We start from the raw sequence: 20,771 nt of genomic DNA, 5'->3' as shown, positions 1-20,771 counted from the left end.
AGTTATTGCGGTCCATTATTCATTCATATTCACGGTGCGATCGCAGCCGTTGCACATACAGTAGCTTTCAGCTCGCCCGTGAGGCATGACGAAGCAAAAAGGTTTGACCGACATATTGCAACGGGTGCATTGGCCTGGACAGACTGTGAGTTTCTGTGAGACGAGTTGCGTGTGAACGCAGCAGACTTTTGTTTCTCCAGAAGATACATATAGTGTCAGTATTTTTTTGGAACCAGGTGGAAAATGGCCAAATCCTGTTTTAAAGTGACTGGTGTGACAAAACAATCCATTTAGTAGCTATTCTGGAAGCCTCCAGTTGTTGAGTGAAGCGATCACTATCAAATTGAGTCGCCCAGTTGTCCCTGAAATTGTAACAGTTATTCTCAAGCACTTCCGCAGATTCGCTATGAAATTAATGAGACCGAAAAAGCTCATCGTCGACCTTGGAAACTGTATTTGACCAAATTATTCCAGACACAAGGTCCATTGAGTGGCTGTTCCTGTTGATCTGATTCCAAGGTCAACAATAAACTTGTCTGGGGTCTTGACATGGTTGAAACTTTAACCTTTGGCAACAAATTGAGAAAGAAAATCGTTTGTAGATGAGTAAGGATCATTTCCAGTTTTTCTAGTACAGATACTAAATCAATGCTTCCATAACATCCATAACTGACCACTGCGATGCACTTTTCTCTGACCGTTCCATGACAGAAACTAGAGTTAAGAGTTCTTACTAGATTGAAGGGAGGTTCGACTCTCCCTCTGACTCACAAACCAATTTGCTCTACCCTACATACCCGACCTCACTACTGTACACTGGTTATTCAACTGGTCCCATAAAAAAAAAAAAAATCTTCTGGCCTTTTCTCACTGAACTTGGTGTAGAAGCTCTCAAGTCAGGCCCTGTGGAGATATTGAAATCTAATATTAAAAGCCATCTCTTTTCTCCTGGGAGTCAAGAACGGACCAAGATGTTTTGTTCATGTGAACATCTTTGCGCTCGAGAGAAAGCATGCCATTCTAATGGCTTCAGTAACGTGACCCTGAAGGTGAACTATGTAATAGGAGTAGGTCCTCGGAGCTTCAAGAACCACCTCCTGCGTGTGTGAGAGGGTGGTCACCTGGTCGAAGGCGTGGTCGATGCTGTCCTGCAGGTGTTCAGTGAAGCGGTCGTTGACGTCGATCAGCTCCTGCACGTTGCTGAACACCACGGCGAGCTGCTCGGCCGTCAGCAGCCCCGCGCTCTGCATGGGGCAGTAGAACTCCTCCCTGATGATCCGCAGGTCCTCGCCGTAGCTGGACTCTGTGTTCAGGAACTCCAGGATGGCTTCCTTGCGCTCCGTGCGCAGCTTGGAGCAGCGCTCGCACATGCGCTCGCCCCGCTCTTTGGACGCCCCGTCCCTCAGGCCGCAGTCCGGACAGGGCCTCTGGGCCTCCCAGGCTCGGAGGGAGGCGGATGGCCTCTTCCAGGTGCGCGACAGCCCCGGGCCAATGCCGCTGTCCACCCGCTCCACCTCGGCCCCCCTGTTGCGGCGGCAGCGGCGAGGCTCGCTGTCCTCCTCCTCCCTCTCGTCGCTGAGACCCACCACGCCGCTGTCGGCGCTCAGGCTGCTGATGGTGCTCCAGCGGTGCTGCCCGGACCGAGTCACACCCAGACCCGCCTGGCGCTCCTCACCGGGGGGCTCTGAGCGGCCGCGGAGTGCTGCAGGAGCTGGGGAGCCGCAGATCACATTAGCACTTGTGGATTTAGACTCAGTCTTTGCTATTCGCCCCTCCCAGATAAACGGCCATTAAATCGTGACTAGTCAATCGTCATTAACCCTCCAGTTGAGGACTCAACCTCTGTCAATACAGATCATGTCACTACTAGCCTGTGTGTGTTTGGTGTCACTCATGATGTGAGGCCATACATCTTTTTACATATTCTTCTTATGGGGGACAAAAAGGAAAATCCCTATAACATATACCACTAAGGTTTAGGGTAAGAGTTAGGGTCAAGCAAGTAGTGCTTATGGTCCAGGAAGTTGATGCAAGTCTATGTACGTGTCCCTATAAGTGACCAAAGAAGAGATCTAGCAAATGTTACAACCGCATCCTCAACTTTGCACACCGACCGCACACAGTCCAGCCGCACGCTAGGTTCTGATTTAGCCTCGCTCAGTTCTGAGATTTAAAAAACAAAGGATAATCCATAATTCCTCTTATCCGCTGGAAAGGGCAACGAGGTCACCATTAGCATTAAGCTATATTGACTGACATCCTGTGGCCGGTGGCCAAGCGTCAAAGAGCTTCTGTTGACAGGGGAGAGTACCGAATTAGCAGGGGAGCTGCCTGTGTGTGTGTGTGTGTGTGTGTGTGTGTGTGTGTGTGTGTGTGCGTGCGTGTGTGTGTGTGTGTGCGTGTGTGTGTGTGCGTGTGTGTGTGTGTGTGCGCGCTGTCTGCTGCTTTGATTTTGATCTTTAGACTCATCTGTCTTTTCCCACGATTTGAAGGAAACGGAAATCTATGGTTTACTCTTTAAAACTGATTTTTGTCGTCTGTACTGATGAAGGGTGGAAGGGAATTATTGATAAAATCCATGGAAGCTCTCTTAAAGTTCAGGGTCCGGCATAAAGTTCACTTTTCTAAAGTCAGACTGTCTTGAATATATCCAGAGGGACAAGGCAGGTGAGATAGGTGTCAGGATGTCACGTAAAATGTATTATTCATGCTCAGTGTTGTATCATTTTTCTGAGATCACGTCCAAAACACTGTTAACAAGGTGCCTCATTTTACTTCAGTTGGGCACCAACTGTCTCTCAGTGGCTTAAATGTTTTTTTCTGAAAGTGAAAAAAGGAATGAGGTGATAGGAACCTCTACGAAATTCCTAATTTATAACTGACCACCACTAACCACAGTCTTTTTTTTTTTTGAATTACTCATTCTGAAAATCAATGTTCATCAGATCTGTCGCATACAACACTTTGGGTAAGCGGAGTCTTATAAATGGTTTCCACATTCTTTTTGGGTGTCGTCTACTTGACACAAACGTACAAGCATAAGCGCAATCCTGCAAAAATATGACTCGGACTAATTCCTAGATAACAGGGTCAGATTATATTATTACGTTGCAGCCTCTTTAACTGTAATTAAAAATGCAGAGAGGACTACATACAGAAAACATGTCAAACACAGTTGCCACACGCATGTTGCCGTGTAACTCACCGCTGTCCCGGTCTCGGTCTCGGTCCCGGCGGTGGCTGTGGAGGCGGGCGGCGGCAGCGATCTTCATCTCCAGCTGTTTGCGCTTGGAGGCGTCGGCCGGCATGGGGTCGCTGTAGTGGGGCCGCAGACGGCACTCGCGCTGTGCCCTCACCGTCTCCGCCAGCTCATAGGCCACGTCCGAGCTGGAGCGCCTGCAGCCCAGGCCGGTGTGCTGCCGGGGGCGGAAGGACACGCGTGTCAATCTAACTGTCACGTTTCTATGGCAACAGTTGATGAAAGAAGGGCCATGACACTAGTCTCTGAGGGGATAAGACGAGAGCCATGATGAGACAGGAGCCACAGATTGTATATCTGTGCGTGTGTGTGTGTGAGATGTTTTCATGCCGTCATGACATCGTTACATAACAAGTCCTGATCCCAACGCGTAGAACGGATGAGAATCCAAATTTCATGCTGAGATGCAGCGCTGAGCTTCTACCAAGTCTCGTAATAGACTCTCAAGGCTGCACATCCAAAAATCTGCTCTTATCAATCTTATAACTTAAACCCCCCCGCACGGCCTTGACGAAGAGGAAGGTCCCCCGGGTCACAATTCACACAATGTCACGGCTTTGTGTTTTGTTTTCTTTTTTGAGGTGAAGCGAGGAATTCCCCGACACACAGCAGCATTCTCCACGGACCAACGCTCCCCACGTGGCTTTTAAAATCCATTTGGGGTCCATCAAGCCCCCCCGGGAGTCGAGCTGAGGTTGAAAGTTCAAGGGTCATCACCCAGATCCCACTGCATTTGATGGACATATCGGCTTTTCGCAATGATCCCCTCTCTCCGTGTTGACACCTCTCTGACAACCGGCAGCTACGCCCCGACTGAGAGGCGACATTTGGAGCTTTTTTTTCGTCGTTCTCCGCCAGGAGACGGTTTACAGCTCGCAGCGATCGCGTAAAGACTAAGGAGAATAATTCATGCTCGGCCCCTTACTTTAGCAAAACGCAGCATGAAGGGATCCGCTGGGGATTCAATAGCCAGGAATTAAGAGAAGGCAAGAATCCAAACGCACCTCCACAGCTGGTCTCTAAACTACCGACAGCCTGGTGGCGTGCGTGCATGCGAGACGCGACTCCATGGCAGTCCGGCTCTTCTCTTTTTCTGCAGATGCACAGGAGAGAGGAGCGCCGCGCCAGCTGCAGCCGAGGCTTGGTGTCAAGCTGCAGCCGTCCAGCAGAGAGGAGCCGCTGGAGGGGGGCGTAATCCTCTCGTCGCTGCGCCTTCAGACGTCGAGCTGCTGCTGGAACACAGAGCGCCGCACACTCGTTCTCGCCTCAACCAAATACCTCTGCATCAGTGTGTGTGAGTGATGTGCATGTGTGTGTGTGTGTGTGTGTCTGTGGCGCAGTCCCCTTGCTTGTCCCTGTCATCCTTGAATACCAATAGATCGACGTGTTTTTCTGCACGTTTACGAAGCGACGGTGACAAGCGGCGAGCGAAGATGGGCGCGGGCGACACATTAAATACGTGGAAAAAAAGAAAAAAATCCTTACGCATTCTTCTGCTTCCTCTCTTCCTCCTCCTCCTCCTCCACCTCCTGCAGGCGTCTCGTCGGCAGCCTCGGCTCTGCAGGCCGACGTTGCCGACGTTGCCATGGCAACGGCGGAGGGCTGACAGTCGGTCGAGGGGGCGGTGATGTCACAGCCTCCGTGCCGGTCACCTGACAGCCTGACGGGAGTCTCGGCGGAAATCTCTGCACTGCAGCTGGTGGCGAGAGGAGGAGAGAGGAGGTACAGGGGGGGAGAGGGAGAGAGACGAGGCGGAGGGAGGAGAGGGAAAGGGAAAGACGAGGGGGAGATGGGAAGGGAAGGAGCGAAAGGATGAGAGGAAGGAGAGGGAGGACAGGGGGAAAGGGAGGAGGAGAGGCAGGGTGTGGGAGACGGGGAGTAAAAGAAGAAAGGGACAAAGTCAGAGGAGGGAGAGGAGGGTTGACATTATAATTCTGGCAGAGCTCACTTTCTCGCCGCCATTCATCCCACCCAATTCTTCCTCCTCCAGCTCAGACGCCTCTCTCCGCTTCCTGCCGTGTCTTCCTCCACCCTCCTCTTCCATCATCCCTCTACGCCTCTAATACCTCTTGTCTTCCCTCCATCTCAGCCTCAAATGCACATCAGGGCGTCAGAAATAATTAGACACACTGGTGGACACTGACTGACACCTGAAACACCTGGAACACCTGGAACACAGGGACACACTGCCTGCTCACAATCACAATCACAAACACACAAACACACACATCATCATATTTCTGTCTTCCCTCCTTTGTCTGGATGCATTCTTGCAGCACACAGCCAACATGTGATCTGAGACGCACACGCACACGCACTCACACACACACACACACACACACACACACAGGTGCGCCTGTGGAGACGTACAGTATACACGCCTTCTGTGAGAGACGTACAGTATACACGCCTTCTGTGAGAGACGTACAGTATACACGCCTTCTGCGAGAGACGTACACATCTGAGACGAGGCGTCTAAGCAAACGACGTGTCCTGTTGGCCTAGGCGTTAAGACAGCGACCGCAAATAAGTTTAAGCTCAAGTTTTTCTGGCCACTTGGGGGCAGTTGAAAACCACAAGTTACAAAAAACACCCACACTTTGGACACAATGAGCTATAGACGTTCCACTTTGCGACACTAACTTCTTCTGTCTGGCATTTGATGCTGGCCAGGTGGTGTACAGGGGATTTATCAGAGCTCTTTTTTTCCCCCCTGAAAAACTTCTGTGTACTGCCATTTCTGAAGAAGAAAAAACGATAAATGTGCAATGAAACCCAAAAAAATTAGCTAAAAGAGGCTTAAAAATACCCGTTGGACGTCTCACTGTGAGTGACCCCGTCTACATTACATGTAGCCGTATTGATTAGTCAAGCTCCACAATAACGCGCACGCTATTAACGGCAGGGACCACCGACTATATACAGTATTGATTTTGTCTTTTCTTTTTCCGAACACTGGTGGGCTTCACGGTCCAACAGGCGCGAGTCAGTGATATAATAAAATATTATATCACTGCTACCGCTGCAAAAAAAAAAAAAAAAAAGAAGCTCTGTAACAGCAGTTTTTGAAATGATTATTATTCTTTTATTCAAATTAAAAGGCATCACAGACCCAGGGGTCAAAACAAACCACAGAGTCTGGCCCACTGTAAGAATTAAAAAAAGATGTGAATTCCTGAAATAGAAAAGTGTTTGTTTCCAAAGTGGTGAATTTAACAATAGAAGGGGATTAGTTAGCTTCAGGCAAAGCTACACCAGCAGCTATAATGCATATTTCATATTAAGTGTTAATAGCTCCTGTGCTTGAATATAATGTAATCTCCTCTTTTCTCTTCATTCTGATTTGCCTTCTTCCGCATGTCCATAGTACACTACCTTGTTATCGCCAGTTAACTGCTGTTTACATGGATGATCGCATTTTCAAACATATAAATTGTTTGACGTTTGTTTTATTTTTACTTTTTGGGCATTTAAGCATTTTGTTGATGAGGCAGAATTAAGCGGGAAAGGGGGACAGAGGGGGGAAGATGCATAGCGAAAGGCTGCAGAGGACTAGTTGAGCTACCAGGAGCCCCTGCTATTTACTATTTACATTATTAACCATTCTGTTAATGACTTTTTGGATCAAATGATACAATTGTTACATCAACGGAACAGTAGGAATAAGTGACAAGTGTCCATAAACGGGTCCGAGAACCCAAGTACTGTTTTCAAACTGCAAGTGACGTCCAAACCACGGTCTGAAATCCAAAGATATAAAATTCATCAAGTGTTCGCATATTTGCCTGTTAAATTGCTTCTCTAATTAATTAGTCAGTCCACTAATACATTTTAACCTCTGCTATGAAAATATCTGCTGTATCCTCACATGTCGTCCCCGTGACGGCGTTATCACGAGGTCTCATTATTCAAATGGCTCTTACGTAACTCGATCAGTTAAAACACCCGAGCGTTGTCTGGACACGTCATTGAAATCATTTCCCAGCATCTCTCTCTGGTGCTCCAAAGCCCCTTCAGCACACGCACACACATAATTAACACTGAACTATACAGCAAACCGCTGTCAACCTGTATTACTTTTGCACAAACTGAGGTAATCAACAGCCGACACGGCGGATCAAAGGTGTTTCGAATGTACGAAATTGAACCGGCAGCCAGTGATGAGAGAAGGCAGATACAATTAATAGAGTTTAAGGAGTCAGCGCCTGAAGCAGCCGTTCTGTTTTCACTTGGACCAACTGTCATTAATGGCCTTTCCTTCACAGTGTTGGCTGTCAAACGTCGGATGATGCATGGGAAGTAATAACCCACAGCTTAATATATCGGGAAACCACTGCATGTGATAGATCACCGCTTAAAACGGTGCAATGTGACATTTAAATTAGCCTGTTTGTCATTTTTCTCTGGTGTGTATAACACATCAATGGATTCGATATATTTCTTTTTGAGTGTTGGCGTCTAGTAGGGACATTTGAAAATGCTAAATACAAGTGGACATGCGCCTCCGTTAAAGGCTACATATAACTGGTGAACCTTTACTGCGGTATACAATTAACTCAGAGGTTCTGCTATAAAAAAAAAGCCTTGCAGGCGTAATAATATGAATATTACAGTAATAACGCAGCACCAAGCTGTTTTACGCTCCGTGTGCAAGTCCGGCTGCAAGATACAGTTAAACAAAGAGACTTATTGGTAGAAGTTAAACACCTAAGGCTGCAGAGAGATCACACAGAATATTGTCATGTTAAATTAATACATCTTCAAGTATTAAAACATTCACAGGACCTGAAGGGTGAACACTAGTGTGTGTTGCATCGTGGGACTTTTTTTCCATCATAAAATATTAATTCACTGGGGATAAACAATGTTCAATTTGAGCTGCTGGAGCTGCTGTTGGTGCATGGGCTCTACGAGAGGACGACAGTAGAGCTGAATTGATTAATCAACAATTTTGAGAATCAATTAATCATTAAATTGATGATTGAAATTCAGAACACACTCTTGTTTGAATTGTTGCTGCTTTTCTTTGTTAATTGACATCATTGAAAACGTGAAAACGGTTTAGTTCTTAGCCAACACACGATTGTTGATCATCAACTGTTGGATGCATTGCCATGAAATGTTGAAGAGAGATTCGTGGTTTCCAGAGGATGAATCTTATTGATGTTAGTGACTCTAGTGCCACCATGAAGTTCATATTTGCAAGTGATTTTTAGTGTAAATATTCACTACATTTCACAACTATCTTACAATTTGTCAGGAAATTTGCTGCATGAATTCATGATCCCCTGAGGATGAACTGTACTAACTTTTATGTTTTTCTTACTTTTTATCATTAGGTCAAAGTTTCAATTAGTCCAGTACTTTGCGTTTCATGCTAACAAGCTAAACTAACATTTGGGTATCGTGGTAAACCTACACCTACATTGCATCAGCATGTTAGCATCTTCATTGTGAGCAGGTTAGCATGCAGACATGTATCTCACAGGGCCGTTAGCATTCCAGTCGGCTCTTAGTCTGAGTGTTGATCAGGTTACACATCATTTGAAGACATCACTTCGGGCATTTTCACCCACTATTTGATTAATTGTATAGACTAATTGTAAAATCAACCCTCGGGCTGCAGCGGCTCACTCACACATTAGGTGTGCACACAGAAAGTCACGCACAGCAGTTTTTTTTTCTGCTGCCGTCATGCAGCAGAGCTCAAGACTATCCATCATCCTTTCAACCAGTACAAACAAAGGAGTCAGTGGAGAGCCCTTACAAGTTTGCATCTATCTCCCATTAGCCTGCAGCCTGCAGGGGGTTGGGTTCTCCAACAGGCCCGATCAACTAGCTCCGCTGAGTTCAGGGTCTAACATTTACATTGCATAGTACATCACGGTGCTGTACAACACATATACCCTCCTCTTGATCAGACTGAGCCACAGCGGAGCGATGCCTGTATTTATTCAGCCAACAGCTGACACAGACAGACAGAGAGAGAGAGGAGAGGCCGGGAAACGGCGAGTCCGTGGGGACGGTGCTATGGTCTCTCAGCCTGTCATGCTTCGTGCCAGCCTCCTGCCCACAGTCTCGTCTGCGGAGCCAACCCTGTTAGCTCCGACAGCTGTTATCACAATAACTGAGATAAATCGATAACACAACAGCACAGGCGGGCTTAAACAGATGGACCCACACACAGACACACAGACACAATGCTCTGGCACCGCAAAGCACACATGTGGAAGGGTACATGTGGAAGCATACGCTTCTCTGATAAAGACACACACACCTCTGCTGCTACAGGGCTCAGGCGATGCTTAGTACGAGATCTAACTCTAGCACCGAAAGATCAATTGGATATTAGAAATAATATGTTTATTGGAATACTTAGGTCTCATTGCAAGAACAGTGTAGCATTAACAGAAAGAGGAATTAGAAATGACTCAAAGATCATTTCTATCTGGCAGGGACTGGGTCAAACAAACTCCAATTGATCTAGGCATTGATAAAGACATACGCCCCACTCCGCCCACTCCTCCTGACCGCAGCCCAGACGTACCTCTTCTTGATGAGGTCCAGTGCGGAGCCGATGAGGCCATCCTTCATCTTGTAAATCTTAGCCCCGTAGCTTGACAGGTCCGTCCCCTCCAGGAGGAGCGCCGGGCAGCAGCTGGAGGGCCGTTCCCAGTTCTCTCTGCCGTGCGGGAAGGGAACTGACCCGGCTGGTTCCAGGCTGCTCCTCCTGCGCCTGCTAATGCTACCGTCATTCGCCCCTGCGGCGGTCGCTTTCTCCTGGGCTGAGCTTGCCAGCGGCTGTAGGGGCGAACGTGGAGACGGGCCAGTGCGGATGGGGGAATAAGTGCTGGTAACGGAGGTAGGATCCGCGGTGCTGTGTCCGTTCACAGTGTTAGAAGGAAGTTTCTCCTCGTGGTCTCTTCTCTCCTCTATACGAGAACCTGACTCATGGACAGTCCGATCAGAGGCAGGTATCTCACTGTCTGATGCTGCTTCCTCAGTCTTTCCAGATACCACAGAACCCGCTGTGGACTCTTTGCCCTGCTCCCCCTCCTTCTGCCTCATCCGCTTAAACTCCTCAAATGTTGGGATGTGTAGGCGTCCCGCAGGAGGTCTGCGGCACTCGGACGCAGGATCGGATCCAAGCCTGTTGCCTACGATGTTCTCGGTTGTGAAGGATGTTTTGACCACTTTGGGGGCGGACGGGGAGCTGTGGAGAGTGAGGTTGGGGCTGCTGTTCTGACGCCGGAGCTGCAGGCGCCTCAGGACCTCCTGCTTGATCTCCTCGGGGTTGGTGATGCGCATTGGGCACAGCGGCCTGGGACCAGCGCCTGTTGACTGCACACCCTCCTTCTCGATGGGTGCACATCCTTGGGTCACCTGAGGCCTCAAAGGGAGGGGCTTCAGAGACTCAAGTGCCGACCTCGCACTCTGCAAGCGGAGTTTCTCCCTCAGGCCTTTCCTTGCATCCCATTCGTCAACGCCACCTGGAAAAAGCAGCTGGGGGAAGAGCGGTAGGTCCTTCCTGGGTAACACATGTCGAGGGTAGAATGCCAGGCTCTCTTGGTTGGGTAGTCCATGAGTCCCCACCAGAGATCCATCTGGGGGCCCGTCATACCAGTGGCTCATGGATGTGCAGCGTAAAATAAACTCACTGTCCACACTCCTGTAGGGGGCAGCACTGAATGCACACAGGCCCGAATCTGCCACAGCGTTCCAGTTCAGGTTCTCCATACTCCTGTACGGCCGGCCGCAGTTGCCTCCGGTGTGGAAGGAGCCCGGGGCCATCCCCTGACTCAGCCCCATCCCTAAGGGGCTCTGCCTGCTGGAGCAGTACCTCAGCCCCAGGTTGGAGAGCAGAGTGCTGCTGTTACACCTGGCCATGAGAGGGTAAGGAGGTCCGTGGAGGCCGGGGTAGTGAGGAGCGCCGGGTCTGTGTCGAGGGAAGGACGACAGGGGGTCGGGGGACAGCGGGAGGTTGGCAATGCAGGGCTCCATGTCTACGACAAGGTCGAGGGGGGAGGCGCAGCCTGCAGGAAAGCCGGCGGAGGCTGTGGCAGAGGACGTGCAGGGGTAGTCACATGGCGGTGGAGGCTTCACGTGTTGCATGGCGGAGGGCATAGTGAGCGGCGCTCGGACACACAGTCACCGGGTATGAAGATCTGCAGCCTGCAGGGACCAAGACAGAAGGTATGGAGATAAAAAAAGACGACACAGACATTTATGTAGACAGCCATGAGCCTGTCTTACATTGTTTTACTTTATCAGTATGTACAGTAAAAACACTATAAGCTGTAATTATGTTTGCACCAGTATCACTTTTATTTTTAACACATCAAACCCTTGATTTTAGTCTTAAAGGTCCATGACAAGGATTTAGCCAATTCACCAAAAAAAGATTCACTTTACATCCCAGCAAACAATCTTTAATGTATTTGAGTCCGAGCTATATTTTACATTAATGTTATCAATCTATATATGCATAATTGTCAATATGAATGGCAGACAGTGAAAATGTCCATGTTGAGCCATGAAATCCTTGATGGTTTTGTGTTTCCTGAGAGGGATTACGCTAACTGAGAAAAACTTACCTTTTATATCAATAAAAAATCTCATGTAAGATGCCGTGTATTCGATGAAACAAGAACTTTTCAGATTCATCTCTTGCAGCATTTTACGCACAAAATTCACGTTTGCCATCATGGAAACACTGATTTAACTAGTGAAATGAAAAAACTAAACAAAATTCTTCCACATTGTGATGATGCCATTATTTCACGTTTTGCAAAATCCAGTTTAATAACTAAATCAATGGTTTTATGCAAATTGTATTGTAACAAAAGTTCACTGCTACATGTCAATTTGTGCATTTGCAATATCAGGATCAAACGAAATGTTCTTATGGATATTAATTTTAATACCACTTTGCCCTTCTGGACTCTTTAATGCTCATCGTTGAGCTTGGTCTCATTTCCCTGATTCCACAGCTCAGACTTTACACAGTGGCCTTAGTCCACGTCACAGATTTTGTCCGAGGTTCTGGAATATTGGACAGCTGCGACTCAGGACACAGAGACGACGTCTGCGAAGCTCGCTGCCTTTACTGCAATAATTACACTCATTTAATATAAAACGCTCCCTGTCTACCCCCTTGGGCTTTTTTTCCTCCTCTCCCTCCGCAGCAGGAATAATAATAGGGGGATTATTGCCCTGCTTGTCAGGCTATTAAAACATGAGATTGAGAGACGGATACAGAGACGGACGAAAGAGGAAGAAGAGGAGGAAGAGGAAGAGGAGAGCTGGTGAAAGAGACAACGATGAGACAGAGAAAGAGGAAATGAGAGTGACGCTAAGACAAGGCGGTAAAGCTGCAGGGGGAACGGTACTGAAGATAACTGCCTGTCTGTCCGCCGGGCGGCCGACTCTGCTCCGTCCCTCTGATTAATCAGACAACAGTTGCAGATTAGCTCGAAAGCCCTGAAGAGAGCGAGGCGGCACAAGGTGTACCGCAGCTGTAATGAGGACACACAACATGTGGACCGCTCGACCCCAAACACCCGTACGTCATCCCGTATCTCCTGTTTTTGTCACGCGTCGGGAAAGGGGTTGCCGCGGTGATTATGACCACGATTATGAAACAGGGACTCAGAGGGCTCATCCCCGGTGCATCAGGGTGAATAGTAAAACCCAAATCATCCTTAGACTCAAGCGCTCCCTGATGCCGGAGCACGAACAAAGGCCGCTTGGATTCTCTGCAGCTTTTGCGGTAATGGATAAATCTCCATTCCTCACATGCCGGAGGTAAAGAAAAAAAAAGTTAATCAGCGACCGCCATAACAAGCACAGGGCGTTGTTTTTCCCCTCAAATCACATTCGTCGAGCACTATTAAATGAATAGTGAAAAAAAAAAAAAAAAACAAGGACAATAATGTGTCACTCTAAAATGAATCCTTTCAGCACTTAGGACCGTACCTCTGCGCACGTCGGTGGAAATTCGTTTATAGAAACACAGGTAACGACAATCTGCAAGGACGAAGCTGTAGATATTTTATTGTTTCGTCGTCATTGCCAACAAATCCCAAGACAACAAAAACCAAACAATGAATTGATTCCTCTGACTTAAATGAAATATGTGACCGCGGAGCCACACACCCATGTATCAGAACCCCCGTGTCATGGAGCAGCTCCACTGTCCAAATACTCTTATATAAGCATTGTTACACAATTGGACGACTGTTCCTTCATTACCACCGACAAACACGCACGCACGCACACACACACACACACACACACACACACACACACACACACACACACACACACACTGTAGTTCACTTTGACTCAATCCCACAAACACCGTCCTCCTGCCAGAGATGCTCACTAAAGTGAATTAATCTGCCCCTGGAAACTGTTTCCTGCTGAATGCACCGTTTCCTCCAGTTTGAGTAAAATTCACTGCAGACTGCACTTTGAGTATTTTTTGAAATGGAGCTATTTAAGAGTATTCGCGACCCACGAGCAACGTCAAAATCGCAAAATCAAAATCGCAATAGAGCAGTTTTCACTCACTATAGTTTGCAACATTCAATCCGACCATCTCATGTGCGATATGAAGGGAATGAGCAGAAACAGCGAGGGGTGACAGATTTATATCATCTCGTGGAATATATCTTCTCATCACCCATTATCTCCATACTGATAATGACCCTCTAAGGTCAGTTTATAACCACGAATACCGGCTGTTAATTTGCCTTTACTCTTCTTTGTTCTGTTCTGTTCTGTACAGTGTTCATTCCTGTGATCAGTCAGACCACTTTAAGGTCCCCTGTGTTTTGCAGCATGTGAAAGTGACTCGACTGGTTTTTCCTTTTATCCTGTCTTGGAGATATAAATATGTGCATGTGCATAGTTTAGATTGCAGGAAAAGTGCTGATATGTGGAATTCGGGTGTAATTGGCATGAGAGCGTGTGTGTGTGTGTGTGTGTGTGTGAATAGCAAGCAGCATGCCGCTCAGCACGCCGCCGCCTCTCCCTGCCTCTCTCTGGTTGAATTACTGCCAGTATAACGGCTCGCCGGAGGTCCGCGCTCTCGCTCTCTCTGTGTGCTCTCGCGTGCCACCGGAGCCGACTAAGGAATAACTCATTCCCCGCTACTACCAGGACAGTAAATCAGCCGCCGCCACCACCACCACCACCACCACCATGTCCCAGCATGCACAGGGGCTGGTTTTTCTCTAAATACAAGGGCTGAGTGAGTCTTCAAAATGAAGAAATGAAACATTAATGTGTGACGGGATTCACTGTGAAGAGCGGCTGCATTATTAAAACACGCTGACAAACTCTTCCGACCTATCGAGTCACGGTGTGCACTATTGAGCCGTTATATTTCCAGTTATAAGTGTGTGGACGCCTCTGCTTTTTGTACGTTGGTTCTTGGTCTGCTTTTCCTGGTTTGAACTTTGGACAGGAAATCTTAATGCTACACTGCACACACTGACATTTGAGACGTGCTTCAGATGCCCCCGTGAGCAAAGTCAGATCTATGGTTTTCACATCCTGATGTAGAAGAAGTTGACTGGCCTGCACGGGGCCTTGACCTCAACCTCGTTCAACACACGTCAGGCGAACTGGAACGTCGACTGGGAGCCAGATCTGATCAACCTCACTGATGTGACCGTGACTGAATGGGAGCAACCTCCAGAGGAGCCGAGGCCGTTACGGCAGATTAATGACTGTCGTTTTCACAATTCAGAGACGATTTTGCTCGGGTACCATTTTGTAATAACAGGTAGAAAGGAACCAGATTCAAATCAATTTCAAGTTCATTTTTTTTCTGAGTCTATCTGAGGATCCTGCCTTATAACATGATAAAGTAGTGATGCTCAAAATCCACTAAGGGTCAAATAATCATGCATCAGTCACTTTAAAACACTATCAATTTTCAAGAGGACTTCACTAGACTAATTTAGTCTTGGTCCTTCCTTTTAGAACGAGCATGATGACATTTTGCAATTTGAAATCAATACGGATGAGATTGTAAATGCTGGTGGCAGCGATGGTGGAGGTGTCGCAAATAGACACTTCATTTTTAAGGGGCCCAGACTGTATATACAGTAAAGATGGACGACATGACAGCCCCCAGAAGTGAAAGCCAAAAATTTGCACTCGCCCCCTGGTGGCCGGCTGCTGTATAGCTCATAAGCCCCGCCTCCTCCACGTTAGCAGATGGGACGTGAACCGCGAAGTCCAATTACACGTCAACTAAATTCTGTTCAAAGATGGTTTCTGTCATTTGAACTAGTCCTTATCGTGTTGGTTCAAAGGTTCAATTTTCTGGCAAGTTTGACGCCAGAAAAAATGTTAAATGTTCCGGTTGACAGCTGAGGCCGACGCACGATTGGTCCAGAGACCCGCGGCCATTACTGCGCAGACTCTAATGGCGTCACCAAGATATTTTTGGCCTACTTTTGTGGACAGTGCGAGAAAGTGGAGACCACATTCATTTACAGTCTGTGGTTTTAAAGTCAGCGGCGGACACGGCCGCAGCTCGCTCGCCCCCTCCCGCCGACCGGGCAGAGGTGACCCAACAGCTCGCATCGCGTTGCAGGGGATCAAGTTTTGAAGCAACACTCCTCCTGTTGCGGCCGCAGCAGTTCCCGCGGCTGCTGGCGACGCGCTGCTGCCCGATCTTCTAAACTTACCCCATTGTAATCAAGCCTTCACGCCGCCCCTCGCCTCCCGCGGGTCATTGGCTCGGATCCCAAAGTGCCCCGGCCTCCTCGTGTCTCTCAGTCAGACAGACGTCGCCCGGAGCTACGCGTAAAGAGAGGAGAAGAAGAAGACGAGAGGGATCAATCGATGTTTTTCTGAACATGATAAACCAGCACGATGGAGATTTTCTTTCTCTTTTTCAACCGTGCGAGACGGTGGAGAGCAACAGACGCTGGAGGCTTGAATGGCAGATGCAGTCTGATACTGTAAAACAAACCGTGTCCTCCTTTTTCAGATTGAATTAGCCGCAGAGTCAATTACATAATTAGTGTTTCTCTGTCAGGAGAGAGTCGCAGATTACACGCATCCAGCCAAGAGCTTGCATTCAACAACGTGTGTGTGTTTGTGTGTGTGTGTGTGTGTGTGTGTGTGTGTGGAATCAGTCGTAGGTTTCTTGAGCTCCTGGAAAACCGCCTGCGGATATCCGTTGAATTCTTTTCCGAACAGAGACACAGATTTCCATTAACAACCCAAAGATCACGTTTCACAGAGGGAGTAAATAAATACTGGTGGTGCCCACTCGGTAATAAATCATTTTACTAAATGAAAGCAAATTAAGAATGAGCCTGACTCAACAGGCAAAGGCTGCATTTCAAAAAATATCTAGACGTGGAATCTCTCCAGACAATTGGGCCAGAGACTGAAATCATAACAGGGAGAAATGACACAAATTCCAGACATATCTCTGCACGGCAGACGTGAACGCAATGTAGGCCAGCGGGGTCACGTGACCTCTGACGTCAGCACCAATCCCACCCCCTCCCGTCTCCCCCCAACGGGATGATGCTGGGATGGAGATTGCTGTGGCTGCATCATCCAAAGCTTTGACGAGTGGCTGTCACTGAGACACGAAGCCCTCCATCGCGCCGCTCCCCCTCCTCCGGCGCAGGAGCGCCGGGTGATGGGGGGGGGCGGGGGGCCCACAGGTCCCTGGCCCTTTCTCTGCAAAATCTCGTTTCATTCAAGGGGCTTTTCTTTGTCCCCAAATCTGTTGATTTAGACTGTGATTCGGCTCCGTTCTGTATTTCCAGCTTGACTCTGCGACACCGAGAGCCTCTCTCTCCGTCTCCTCTTCTTCCGATTTGGCTTTTTCAAGAGGGGGGAATGAAAATATTGGCTCCGGGCGCTGACTTGAAGTGACCCGTCTTATTTATTTTATTCTTTTTTTCCGCCCTCTCTTTTTAGCCAGCGAGCGTTTTCAAATCACCGAGTCAATTCCCCGCCGCTCTGTTCCGTTTCATTCATCCTCTCTCCTCTCGGGCGCTTCACAACTTCTTAAACTATACAGAAGTGTTTCTAAGCACTCTGGTGTGCTCGCGTGTGTGTGTGCTCGCGTGTGTGTGTGCGTGTGTGTGTGTGTGTGTGTGTGTGTGTGTGCTGCAGACTGAACGCTTTTTAGACTTTACACGTTGGTAGAAGAGGTGATTATATTGTGCTCCATAGTTTTTGACACCTACAGGCAGACTCACACCTTCTCCTGGATCATCTGTGTGTGTGTGTGTGTGTGTGTGTGTGTGTGCGTGTACATTCATAAGCCTTGTCTGGCAGTCTGGCAATCTCTCGGCCTCGCATGCCTCAGCGCTCTTATCTCCTGAAAATGTCATCACGTCATCCACATAAAATTGATATTATTTCACTTCTGCGGGTCCCATAAAAACCGGTAGAACAAAAGAAGACGGCGTTTTTTTTCCCCCTTCCGTCACGAGGATCACCCTGGCAAGCACAAAGCGTCCCCATCGTGGGGAGAAAACAGGTTTGTCGCAGCCACGAAAGGACAACACAAGGATCCGACTGTGACAGACACGCAACTAAATCCACAACGCTCCACCTCTAAAACAAATGCTGTTACATTACGAGTATCTCTACTCCGCACTGCACGTAAAATGTATTTGCACATGTAATCCACAAAGATGTCTTTGTATTTCTGTAATTTATTCAGATTTCAAAAGGGCGAAAAAAATGCAGCTATTAGAGCTGATGAGAAGAATTGAAAATCCCCTTCAAAATACATGTAAAATGTACATATCTATACATATCTATATATATATATAGATATGTACATTATATATATACAGTACAGAGGTGACAGAATCAACACCTCTGTGACAGTGTCAACAAAAAACCGAGCACTGTAAGTCTGATGAAGATGCTACAGAATTTATTGCGAGGCTGCATTACTGCACCTTGTATCTCCGTCTGTATGAAAATATATGCTAAAAAAAATTAAAGAGTCTACCTCTCTTAACCGGAGAGGACACTGTACACACAGCCAGACCAACTGAGGCCCCATCCACAAGTCAAATAACTCAAATAAATGTGTCTTTAAACCTCCATGTTGGTCCTGTTTCCACACATGCCTTCATATAGAAACCCTAAATCAGAAGCATGCCAGCTTCAGCAGGCAGCAGGTGAGATCTCAAAAAACCAAAACTGCTTTTAAATGTAATGTACGTGTCGCTGCCCTCCCATTCTGCACCGCATTTCAAATCAGGCGTGCTACTGAGGCCGGGAGGAAACGAAACGGTTGTCGCAGACGACAAAAAGCTTGTGCAAGAAAAGAAACAGACGAAGCTTGATTTAGTGTATTTGAAGTCCAGTAACTACAAACGTGTGGGTGTGTGCTCGGGTGCACAGGCGTGCTGTGTTTTTGCCACTCGGCCTGCTGTCAACACTCTCACACACACACACACACACACACACACACGACCGGCTGCTGAGATATTTCATTTTTTACAGGGCGGCGAGTCGGAAGTCGCCCGGCCACCATCCGACACTAAACTACAGCCGAGCGGTTTTCCCCCCTTTTTCACGAGCCCCCGCCTGGAGCCACGATATCAACAGGCGGCTGCAACAACAGGGACTCGCTCTGTGGCCCAGGGAGCAGCGGAGTGTGTGAACGTCCAGGTGAGGTGAGAACAGAGGCGGCTCAGAAGACATAAGAGTCATCGTCCACGTCGAATGCAAAGCGTGGCCTGCACTATCACCGCCTGTATTAAAATACCCGGCAGTTTCCTTTGCATGACATTCCGCGAACACAGCGGCGTGCTCGAGCATCGTGCACAGACTCATCCGTGGACCATTTCCATCCGTTATCTATATGGTTGATCCTCCGAGGGTTCACGGAGAGGCTGAGAGACAGTCCCGGCTGTCATTGGACGAGAGGCAGGAAGTCCATCACGAGGACGTTTGAGGCATAGTCCATTAAAAATATAATTTAAAGGTGACAAATTATGCAAAATAAAAGAAAATATAAATAATGAAAGAAATCCATCCGTTTTAGACAGAGGGTGAAAAGAGGAGCTGCATGAATGGGCTTATTAATATACAACCTTGTTTTAAACACTTATCCCTGGCGAACTGCAGAAATAGTAATAGTTTGCTCCTGTACAGAGTCTGACAGCTTGAATTCAGTTGCCAAAATCCATATTTTTGCTGATGTTTGGCAAAATATGATTAAGACCCACTGATACCGACGGAGCTTAAGAGGATGGAGACTGTAAACACCACGGTGCAGCGGCATGTATGTGTATTTGTACACGGGTGGGGGTCGTTACCATAGACACACTCAATGCCTGGCACAAAGCATAGCGGCTACAGCAGCGGTGTTCTCCTGCCTCTCTGTGCGTCAGTCCCCTTTTATGAATCCAGCAGTGCTTACGCTTGTGAAACTCCTTCCTTTCCTTTCCGCATTCCCTCGACACTCGTTCTGGGCTCAGTTTCAAGTTTCATCGATCGATCGATCGGGGACGTTTATGCGCAGCATCTTACTTAAAGAAAGACCTGACTCCCCATTAACATTAGAGATTCTCTCCGCATACCAGCAGGATTTCTGATAACAGAAGGAACATCTTGTGGGGAAACACTATTATTGTTCTGCAACTCGTATTTCATGTACAAATATGAAACTACTTTACTTAATTTAGGCTTAAACATGCAGTCAAGTGTATTTTAGATGCATTAACAGAAATAAAAACGTTGGTTTCAGCTTAAAATTGTGGTACTAATGTACTGACCTTAATAAAATCAGTTGATGAATTAGATGATCAACCAAAAATACATTTCTGATAAAGTCCTTTATCAAGTAAAACGACCAAATCCTGTGTTTGTGTCTTGATCATATACACGATGAAATAAAACATTGATTTACGCTCTGGAAACTCCACAAGTCCTATTTTCTCCTTACAATTTACTGATTTAGTCTCAGTTTCATCTTATCCGGCTGAATCGTTCCACGTCCGAGGCCTGGGAGACGGACACACACAGTTGCACGGCGGCCAAACAGGTAATAAGAAACCTAGAGTCGTAATGAAGTGAAGTGCCCCTTCATCTCCTGTCAGGAGGAGGAGGATGGACGGAGGGAGAGAGGGAGAGAGGTCAGAGCGGGAGGATCAGCGGAGGCTGCACATTAACTGCCACGAGGAGGATTAGTTCACTAAATGGCCCGAGATGAGATTAAGGAGGCGAGGAGGGGAGTGACCCCGATAGCCTGCGTGGGAAGAGGACGCATATGGACGTGAAATGAACCCCCAGGCGAGTGGGTTGCTGGTTTGATTCATGGACAGCCGGGACCCTTCGCCACATTCACTGTCCGTCTTCAGGAGGCAAAAAGGAGGCGAGGAGGGATGAGGAGGGAACCAGAGAGGTAAAGGGAAAGAGAGGGAAGTCTGAAAAGGTTCATTTTGTTTTGAGAAACTGAAACGATTTACGTCCACGTGAGCGCTTAGGCTGCGTGTACCAA

General features: G+C 47.7%; 1 protein-coding gene across 3 annotated transcripts in view; it reads right to left on the bottom strand.

Annotated features, from left to right (window-relative positions):
• The window catches only part of si:dkey-91i10.2 (uncharacterized protein LOC555224 homolog), a 48,479-nt gene that overhangs the window by 3,668 nt on the left and 24,040 nt on the right, over nt 1-20,771 (bottom strand). For all 3 annotated transcript variants that reach the window (XM_035603863.2, XM_035603864.2, XM_035603865.2), the window contains exons 2-6: nt 15,964-16,075; nt 9,807-11,431; nt 4,745-4,955; nt 3,206-3,416; nt 1,122-1,711 (exon numbers count right to left, since the gene is read on the bottom strand). In XM_035603863.2, coding sequence (XP_035459756.2) covers nt 1,122-1,711; nt 3,206-3,416; nt 4,745-4,955; nt 9,807-11,383 — 2,589 coding nt within the window. In that variant the 5' untranslated portion in view covers nt 11,384-11,431; nt 15,964-16,075. The remainder of the gene's footprint in view (nt 1-1,121; nt 1,712-3,205; nt 3,417-4,744; nt 4,956-9,806; nt 11,432-15,963; nt 16,076-20,771) is intronic.

Source organism: Scophthalmus maximus, chromosome 14 (assembly GCF_022379125.1).
Source record: "Scophthalmus maximus strain ysfricsl-2021 chromosome 14, ASM2237912v1, whole genome shotgun sequence".
Taxonomy (NCBI): Eukaryota; Metazoa; Chordata; class Actinopteri; order Pleuronectiformes; family Scophthalmidae; genus Scophthalmus; species Scophthalmus maximus.
The sequence above is the reverse complement of the archived record's forward strand: the minus strand, read 5'-3'. Positions and strand labels throughout refer to the sequence as shown.